The 9621-nt window shown below is 45.1% G+C and overlaps 2 protein-coding genes across 2 annotated transcripts; one reads left to right on the top strand and one right to left on the bottom strand.

Annotated features, from left to right (window-relative positions):
• Window positions 1-3162: 3162 nt before the first annotated feature.
• Window positions 3163-5237, bottom strand: LOC123057510 (uncharacterized). The gene is made up of 2 exons (XM_044480466.1): window positions 3997-5237; window positions 3163-3451 (listed from the first exon to the last, which is right to left on the bottom strand). Exons 1-2 carry the CDS (start codon window positions 5120-5122, stop codon window positions 3417-3419), a joined length of 1161 nt encoding a protein of 386 aa, XP_044336401.1. The 5' UTR covers window positions 5123-5237; the 3' UTR covers window positions 3163-3416.
• A 2333-nt stretch (window positions 5238-7570) lies between these two features.
• Window positions 7571-8931, top strand: LOC123056590 (uncharacterized). The gene is made up of 5 exons (XM_044479939.1): window positions 7571-7876; window positions 8023-8171; window positions 8269-8331; window positions 8411-8550; window positions 8699-8931. Exons 1-5 carry the CDS (start codon window positions 7724-7726, stop codon window positions 8929-8931), a joined length of 738 nt encoding a protein of 245 aa, XP_044335874.1. The 5' UTR covers window positions 7571-7723.
• The last annotated feature ends 690 nt before the right edge of the window (window positions 8932-9621 follow it).

The raw sequence follows: 9621 nt of genomic DNA, 5'->3' as shown, positions 1-9621 counted from the left end.
TCGCGTCCCCGCCCCGTGTGTTTTGTGTTGTGGATGTCTGGCATCACTGTGCAAAACTGTCTCGTCAGGCCATGAAAGGCTGGGGTCGAACCTTGGTGCTAATCTCCGGGCCCGTAAAGGGGCCTTCCTCGATCAGATTAAGGTTTTGGATGACCTTGCTGATCGGCAGGGCTTGTGTCCTGGCGACTCGCTTAGGAGATACGCCCTCGAGTCCTTGCTCATGGACATTTACAAGAGCGAGGAGCTCTTCTGGCAGCGTCGAGGGGGCCAGAACTGGCTCCTTAAGGGGGATGCGAACACTGCCTACTTCCAGGCGATTGCTAATGGTCGCAGGCGGAAGTGTGCCATCCCTTTCCTCTAGGACAGGGATGTTCTTCCGGAAAGCCCAGAGGACATCTCCACCCATATTTACTCCTTCTATAAGGAGATGTTCTCGGCTGAGCCACGCGGAGGCGTCTCTCTCTGCACTGACTTCTAGCCGCTTGCTGACCAGGTCTCCGATGCGGAGAATGCGGATCTTACTCTCCCATTCTCCGCTGAGGAGGTGGGTCGAGCGATCGCCTCTATGAATGCTTGCTCGGCCCCGGGACCGGATGGTCTCCCGGTAGTCTTTTTCTAGAAATTCTGGGAGATCTTACGCTCGGTCATTATGCCCGTGTTTCATGAGTCCTATATAGGAACCTTGGACATGGCTAGGAACCTTGAACCTTGGACATTATGCCCGTGTAACAGATGAGTTCTCGTCCAAAACCCTGATACTTCGAAAGAGATTGTTCAGTTTGTACACGAAATGCATCTAGTTTTTGCCATAATCCTCTCTACTTTTTTGCACATGCTATGTGGGTGAAATGATGATACCATGCTAAGTTTCAACATTTTCAGTGTTCATTTTGTAGTGATTTTCAATTCCAAAGTCATTTAGCTCTCTAAACAAATCGGTAAATGACTGAAAAATAGCAAATGATGTCAGAAAGTGTTGAAAATTGATGACGTCGCTTTGAATGGTGCATGCGGAACGCAAAAAAAAGTCTGGAGTTCAAATAAGTTCAGAAAAATGAAGTGCCCGTGTGTAACAGATGAGTTCTCATCCAAAACCCTGATACGCCGAAAGAGATTGTCCAGTTTGTACACGAAGTGCATCCAGTTTTTGCCGTAACCCTCTCTACTTTTTTGCACATGCTATATGGGTGAAATGATGTTACCATGCCAAGTTTCAACATTTTCAGAGTTTATTTTGTAGTGATTTTCAATTTCATAGTCATTTAGCTCTCTAAACAAATCGGTAAATGACTGAAAAATATCAAATGATGTCAGAAAGTGTTGAAAATTGATGACGTCGCTTTGAATGGTGCATACGGAACGCAAAAAAAAAGTCTGGAGTTCAAATAAGTTTTGAAAAATGAGATGCCTGTGTAACAGATGAGTTCTCGTCCGAAACCCTGATACTCCGAAAGAGATTGTCCACTTTGTACACGAAGTGCATCCAGTTTTTGCCGTAACCCTCTCTGCTTTTTTGCACATGCTATGTGGGTGAAACGATGATACCATGCCTTTGTTTGTAACAGATGTGTTTTCGTTCGAAACCCTAATACTTCGAAACAGATTGTGTAAACATGTAAAAATATACATCAAAAATACATTGATCTAAATGCTATGTGTAAACATGTAAAAATATACCCCTCTGCAAAGAAACTATAAGAGCATTTAGACCATGATCTTATATTTCTTTACAGAGAAATACATCAAAAATACTTTGATCATCAACGATCTTTTTGTGTACAATCTGAATTGTCAATATGAGTCCTCAACGGTTTGTAAACCGGTGAAGACTCATATTGCGGCCAAAAATTCTACACATAGAGTTCAATGAATACCAAGTGTTTGTGATAGTTTGAGAAGTAACATATTTAAGGTGGTAAAAACCTTGTTAGGGGAGCGAGGTGGGACTAAAAACAGCCTGCCACAACCTCTTCAGTACCGGTTCATAGCACGAACCGGCACTAAAAGGGGACGGTGGGGCCACGACCTCTTTAGTACCCATTCATGGGATGAACCGGTACTATAGGTTCGCCACGAACCGGTACTATAGATCTCCGCCCGCCTAGCCGTTTGAACCGGGCACATTAGTGCCAGTTCTGTTACAAACCAGGACAAATGTGCTTCACATTTGACTCTTTTTCTACTAGTGATCGTCCAGATGCAGAGGCCGGGGGTCCTCCTCCTTTTCTAAAAATCCTCCTCCTTTTCTAAAAAAAATTGCTTTACGTGGTGCAGCCGCCAGATGAATAATGCTAGGATGGCTTCTTCACATCCACACTTCATGCTCCGAAAAGTGATAATCAGTGCAACCTTATTAACAATGTTTATCAGCACTGGATATAAGAAATGGTGCGTGATGGCACACGGAGCAGATTTTGCGATATTCATCGCCCATTGCAACGCACGGGCATTTGTACTGGTATTTTAAAAAAATTGGTGCTCTAGATGGAGTACTCAGCAGGAGATGGAAATACCTGCTCTGGATTCTTTGAATCCTACATATAGATATCTAATACAGTGATCTCCACTAACTTATTTATCTTAACATGCAAGTATGTCACATCATCATACAATTATGAATGGGATAAGACCAACCTCAACATGAAGCATGAATGGGAAAAAAGCCACCACCACATGCAATTGTGCATGGGATAAGACCTTTTAGATATTTCAATATGGACTACATACGAAACAAAATGGGTATACATCCTTATGTCCATAGTGGAATCTCTAAAATGTCTTATATTTAGGAACATAGGGAGTATTATTCTAGTTACTAGGAAATGTGTCTGTGCGTTGCAAGAGGAAAAAAATATATGGATCATTAAGGATCAGATTACTGATCTATTTGTCCATCATGTCATAATGTCATGAGCCTTGCATCTAGGAAGAATAGATTAGGCTAGTCATAGTGAGAGTAACTTAGCTAGTAACATAGCACACTACGAGAAAATTCTGCTTATGTGGCAAGTAATTAATGAGAGGTGGTAACATAATATGTTACTGTAACATAGCGCTTTCCAAGACAAGATGAGTCTTTGAGCTAATAAATGAAGCCATCTATGATACTACTGTTATGTTACTTTGCAATATGAAGGTAGTAACTTAGACTAGTGTCATATGCATGATACTAGTCTAAGTTACTCCCCACTATGACCAGCCTTAGGTAGCACACCCCTTCAGCGGGATAGTGTTTCCACGGGAAGCTGCAACATGTCCATGGTGTCCAGGTGTAGAGCAATGATGGAGTTGTGGTCATTGACCATCAACCGGTTAGCGCCAAGAAAGAGTTGCATCTTGTCCATGGTGTACGGGTGGTCGGGTGCAGAGTGATGATAGAGTTGTTGTCAGTGGTGTCGACTTGTTCCTCTCGAGAATCATTTTGGAGTAGTCCTCCTCCCCGCTCGTACGCCTTACATGATTCGGAGTAAATGTGGGGTCATAAGATTCAAAATTAATAGTAGATCACATGCTGATAAAAGATTAAGGTTGGGATTGGCAGCAAAGTATTATAAAAACCATAGTACTAAAAATGCATTATTTTTGCTTGTGGATAGAACATACAGTGGTTTCTATGTATCAAGGTATTTTGAAGTATCAATAACACAGAGGGCATATTTGGCTAGTGATGCACACAGCGACGTAAAAATTGCTAGCTAGCCATTAGCTGCTTCAAACACATGAGCTAGTCGTTGCATGCAAAGTGTAATTTGATTTCACAATTTTCATTCATTTGACATTTGATTTGGATCTCGCAAGAGTGAGGACAACTAATAATAACATAAAGAAACTAGGACCATAACTTAAGTTGTCTTTGTAGCAGAGGGGCAATTGTTGATTAGGTTTAGGTTGTCAATGACTAGCAAGAACCACAATATAGATGATCGAACAATTATGTACGGAACATAAATGGAATAGGCTCCTCTCACAATATAAATACTATGGATGAGAAAATACCTGGTGTATAGAAACTCGTGAAAGCATGGTAATTCGAGGTATAATTTGTTTTAGGTCTCTTGGATTGCATCGACTTAAGTTGAACCAAGTATTTATTGGGTTCCATCCATATAAAAATTTCATCAGTATCCTCAGAGTATCCCAATATACTTGTTGAGCTTCTATCAATATGAGGAGGTGGCTCAAGAATGTTACATATTTCAATGTTCTTCCACAACACCCATGTGGGAACATCATGAACATTAGAGTTCCTCTGCCACATTTGGAAGTGTGAGCCGGACAATTTAGCAAAGCCAATAGTGTCATCCTCAGCCTGGATGATGTGACAAGACCAGGATTCCATTGTAATCGGTGGAACGGTGATGATAGCAAGACTCTGCTTTTCCAAGTCAAACTCAAGTATGCGATCTTCATTTGTGCACAACCAGTAAAGTGCATTACGAACAAGCAGCCCAGACGAACCAGCATCCCAAGTGAAACGTGGAAATGTCGTCGAGATGAGATTGCCCCATGCACCAGTCTCCGAGGAGTAAACACATGCCAGGGTTCGTTCATCATGGAAACAGCACATGGAAACCAATATAACCTTGAAGGGGCTTGAATGGCATGCGCCGTGCACGTGGCCTTGATCGCCGGCGGTGCAGAGCACCGCCCCGCAGAAGCGGACCCTCCGGAACTCCAAAGGGACGGCCACACGGCACTGCTCGCCTGTGATGGGGTCGCACACAATGACTTGTTTCCGTACATAGTCCCCAACGAGGACGCGGCCGTGGCGGCACCCGAGCACACGGTTCAAAAGGTTGACGCAGCCGCTACGCAGTCCAAGGTCAAAGTGCACGGAAGGGATACGGTCAGGAGGGCCCAGTGAAGGAGCGAACACGATGTTTTCTTTGTCGCACCCGAAGACGCCAAGGAGGGGCGGCTCCCGGTGATGCTCGCAGAACCGGCGGAGGAACACTGGATCCGTTGTGAGGCGCCGCCACTGCTTGCAGACTGCGGAGGCACGCGGGAGGGAGGACGGCTGCGGCGAAAGGCGGAGAAGGATCTCCCAGAGGAGATCGTCATCATCCAGCACGGAGCTGCAGCGGCGGCCGCGGATCACATGGGCGCGCTCGGGCTCGCTCATGGCGGCGGGACGTACGTGGAACGGCGATCAAAGACACTGCCACGCAAGCTAGGTTGGATTTCTTTGGGGGGGCTGATCCCTGGCTTTTTTCCTTCCTTTATTTATCTGTGTGTCGTACATGATCTGATCTCTATATATAGTTGCAGTCGGAAATTAGGGCCCGGTCTGGATAGTTTAAGGCCTACCCGTGAAGGACTCTCTCCCCCGATCCCTAATATAAAACCCAAAATTGTCGATCAAAACCCCGATTCCGCAGCGTACTCAACACCCCTCGGTAACAATCTCGTTTTCTTAAATCCATCCATTGGCAGATCCAACTGACTTTTGGATTGGTTTGAGTCAGGAGTAGCTGCGCTTTGACCGATTTGATTCGAGTTGTGGCCTTGTGGGTACGTAGTTTAGTTTGATGGTTCGAGTTAAGCTCACGAATCTGTCATGCATGGCCTATTCTCTCTAAACCTAGCAACTTTTGAGTTTTTACGTGAACTTTTATTACCTATCAGAGCTTTGAGCTCCAAGAATGTCATGGCGGCTGCCACCTTGGTTTCCCTAAGGCATCTATATTTATTTACTTACTTTCTGCTTCAGGCCTGCAAATGGAGAAAATAACTTGCATTAACCCTTATATCTTTGGGAGAGAGAAAGGAAGAAACAAACGGGGCATGTGTGCTTTTGAAACCGCAACGCAAAGTGAGTCGATTTTAATTTGCCCGTTCCTTCTCCTTTTCTTTCTATAACGGGGCAAGAGTACCTTTAGGAGTTGTTGCTAGTAATCTGTTGATTGACAACAATTTAGTTTTTGATGTCTTGCCTAATTCAGTGCTTTGTCTTCAATGGTGAAGCACTGGAGATAGTATATTCTCCGGACATTGAATTATTAAATTGTTTGCTTGGAATAAAATTTGGACAAAGTATCTTTCTTTGTACATGAATTTTAGGTCTTCTCAATCCTCTTGTGTCTTTTTTTAAATATTTATAAGCCTGACTTCTGTAATACTTTTGTACAATTTGGCTCCTACATTGCCATGAGCCTTTGACTATTTAGCTTTTGAACTACACAGTGCTAACGCACACACCTATTTGTTTTAGCATAACAACTCTACTGTCTTCTATTGCAGTCCTAGAGATTTGGAAGGAGACGATGATTCTGAGAAGGAAGATGTGGAAGGAAGCGATGATTCAGGGCAGGAAGATGTGGAAGGAGGCGATGATTCTGGGCAGGAAGAGACGGAAGACACTAGCACGTATGGTGTAGGTGAGTGTGGCATGACCACTTCATACCTATAAATCATGCTTTACAATATAATTCCTCGTCCTTTTCTAGTCATGATTGTTGATCATTGTTTGCACTTATCCTTTATTTTCTCATTTTAATTAACCTATTATGGTCAATGCTAGTCTGATTACGCTGTTGCACAGGTTTCATGGTTTTGCTTCATACTCTTGCTTCTTATGATGCAATATATCTTGCCATGGTTTGCTGATTCCTCCACCCTCTTTTACATTTTAGGGGGCTCAAGCGGAACAACTGAAATTAGCTGCCAGGATTATTCCCCTCCTGCAGGTGCCAAGGTGATAGTCCCTTCAGGTGTGAATTATCATGCAAGTTGTCGTTAACGTTCTAGACGTTACCGTTTTATCAATGTGCTCAGAATATCATGTGAATGTTATCATACATAAAATCGATGTACTAATGTACATGATCTTATTGCCTTAGGATTTATGAGCAAGCTAAGGTGGCTAGACGCCATGGGCTATCCCAAGCCGCCACCACTTATGCTTGAATGTATGTCGGTGCTTGTGGTACATAGATGACTTCTCCCTTGTGCAATTGTTTTTAGCAGTTGTTGTAGTACTAACCTCTATACTTGTTTCTTTACCAGTGAATGGGGAACTACTTCATACATTTGAAGATTTTTTTTGGTTACTTGTTTGCTTGGAGAGGGTATCTTTTTAATCTCTCATTTTGCGGCGAGGGGCCAAATCCCTGGGCAAGACTTGATTCAAACATAATTAAATCTATATCCCGAAGTGTTGTCTCACTTAGTTCATTCAAAGGTCAATTTACAGTTCCATGCTCATTACTTTTTCGTGCTAGTATTTGATCTTGACCAGATGATGATCAAGGCTATAATGTGTAGGTGACAGGAGATTTTTCGCATGCACAGGCTTGCTTATAAAGTGTAGGGTTGGCCGACACTATGGTAGTGTTGTGCCGTCGCGCACGGTCATTCTGACTTCAGCCAGTTTGTTTAGAACTCATGATGCTAACACAATTGATGAGAAATTGAGGGTTTGTGCTTCACATTTTTCTTGGTGTTTACTCTCTCCGTAAAGAAATATAAGAGTGTTTAGATTCACTCTTATATTCCTTTACAAAGGAGTATAAGTTAAATATAATGGTTGGCTCAGCTGACGTCATCATTGCAGATTGAGGTCTTTCTCCCACCGAATCAGCGTGTCAGCGGGGCATTGGTAGCGTACGACTCATGTTATAATATTGCTATTGTTAGTGTTGGGTATCTGCGTTCTATTTGCCCAGAAGATATTCTTCTTGCCGACACCTCACAAGACCAAAGCAGGGACAGGCAGTTGAGAAAAATGTTCCGTGAAGAGCCTGAACCTAAAAATGTTGTAGCTATACGTCGTGAGCCTGAAGAGGGATTATTATGCGGCTCAATGGGGGTAGTGAGTGGAGATCCTATGACACGCGGCTGCAAAGACCTCAGGCTGTCCACTTGTGAAATCAAGAAGGTACACTCGTGATTTCTCTTGCCTGCTTGCGGTACTCTATTGACCTATATATATTGTTACTCCATTGACCTATATATATATATGTGTGTGTGTGCTTGTGGTTATGAGGTGTTTACATGTAACCTTGGCTTGTGATTTTGGACTAGGCTGGGATAGGAGGCCCCCTTGTTAATTTTGCGGATGGAAGTTTTGTCGGCATGAACTTCTATGATGGAAGAACTGCCCGTACTCCTTTCCTGCCAAGGAGGTATATTTTGAAAGTTTTACAGAAGTTGGAGCTCCCTCCATCAGGAAGGTATGTTTTCTTTCTGTTACCTCTATCAATGCTATTATCGGGTAACATGTATTTTCTCGACACACTTAATTTGAGTGAAGAAAAAAACATTTTTCAGTGACAGAGACCAAGGTGTCCAGAGATTGGATTCCTCGGATGATGGGACGAACTACGACGACAGGTATTCTTTCTTTCTGTTTCTCGTGCCGTTCACACTGATTATTCAAAACCAACTTACATTGGAAAAATTAGACCGACAGATGGCATGTGCCCAAGGCAAGATATGTTTACTTCGAAGTGGATATGGCCCGATTCTGTATTCAAGTTAAGAGGAACGCAATGTCCTCGTCAAGTCGTCATTGTGGCTTCAGTTGGAGTGCTCCCTCTGCTCAGCTAGCAGGTAATTTGCATACATGTGAGACTGTATATGCAAGTTGGAACAACATTACTCTCTGGATTGTATTAAGAGTCGTGTTCTACTCCGTCTGCTCGTCAATATGACTTAAATATATTTTGTGCTATTGCTCAAGTGCTTAAATGTGGTTTAGTCATTCATTTGGACAAGCCTCGGTACTTAGAGCATCTCAAACAGACGCCATCAAATGTACGCTACATCCGTTGTTCGGGTGGCCGGCATCCAACTGTACCCCTCAAACCTGGAGCCATTGACGTGCGCCTCTTTGGCATCGTCATTGCGATGCTCCGAAGCCTCGTCGTCCTCGACCTCCGGCTTCTCGAAGAGCTGCTAACGCTTGAGGTGGAGCATGCGGGCCCTTTGTAGGGATGCGAGCACCACTCACTTAGAGCAACTCTAGCAAACCCCGCATCCCGCCCCGATTCGCAAAATAACCGTCAAAATGCGGGTCGGGACGGAAAAACCAGCCCGATCAGATCCCGCATCCCGCCCCGGTCTGCAAAAAAATTTAGGGGGCGCGGCAAAATCCCGACCGCAACCAGAGAAAACGCGGGTTTCCCCCTCGCGGCTGCGGTGCCCTGCATATAAGCGGAAGCGGTTGGTGGGGGGACATTTCATCCCGCGCTTTCTCCCACCAACCACCTCTCCTCTCCCCCCGGGTGCCGCCGCCGGCCGCCGTCCAAGATTCCGGCGACAGCAGCCGGCAGGAGCACGCCGGAAGGCCGCCACGCGCACGAGGCCTCCCCTCCCTTCCCCCCTGCGTCGGCGGGCCGCCGGATTTGCAGATCTGCGGCACTTCATCGTGGGCCGCCGGATTTGTCTTTTTCCGGCCGCCGGTTGCTGCCCCGGGTGATGGAGTGGTCGGGGAGCCTCTCCCGCAGCCCAGGCAAGGGCGCATCGCTGCATGCAGGCACGGGTTCGTCTGCCCGCCGCCGCCGACGGTTTGCGGGCATGGACTCGTCTGGCCGTCCACCAGGCTCGGCGCTCGCGCAGCGTCTTTGTGGCCTGCCGATGCCGCTCATAGACTGCGACGACTGCCCGCGCCAAGTGCTACGG

Source organism: Triticum aestivum, chromosome 3A (assembly GCF_018294505.1).
Source record: "Triticum aestivum cultivar Chinese Spring chromosome 3A, IWGSC CS RefSeq v2.1, whole genome shotgun sequence".
NCBI classification, from domain to species: domain Eukaryota; kingdom Viridiplantae; phylum Streptophyta; class Magnoliopsida; order Poales; family Poaceae; genus Triticum; species Triticum aestivum.
Note: the sequence above shows the minus strand (reverse complement) of the source record. Positions and strands in the feature narration are given on the sequence as shown.

Excerpts from the sequence above, each read along its gene's own strand:
- LOC123056590 (XM_044479939.1), top strand. The coding sequence starts at position 7,724 with ATGTTCCGTGAAGAGCCTGAACCTAAAAATGTTGTAGCTATACGTCGT. Across the intron at positions 8,172-8,268 it reads GAGCTCCCTCCATCAGGAAG|TGACAGAGACCAAGGTGTCC; the intron begins GTATGTTTTCTT and ends AACATTTTTCAG. Across the intron at positions 8,332-8,410 it reads GGGACGAACTACGACGACAG|ATGGCATGTGCCCAAGGCAA; the intron begins GTATTCTTTCTT and ends TTAGACCGACAG.
- LOC123057510 (XM_044480466.1), bottom strand. The coding sequence starts at position 5,122 with ATGAGCGAGCCCGAGCGCGCCCATGTGATCCGCGGCCGCCGCTGCAGC. Across the intron at positions 3,452-3,996 it reads CACGAGTTTCTATACACCAG|GCGTACGAGCGGGGAGGAGG; the intron begins GTATTTTCTCAT and ends GAATCATGTAAG.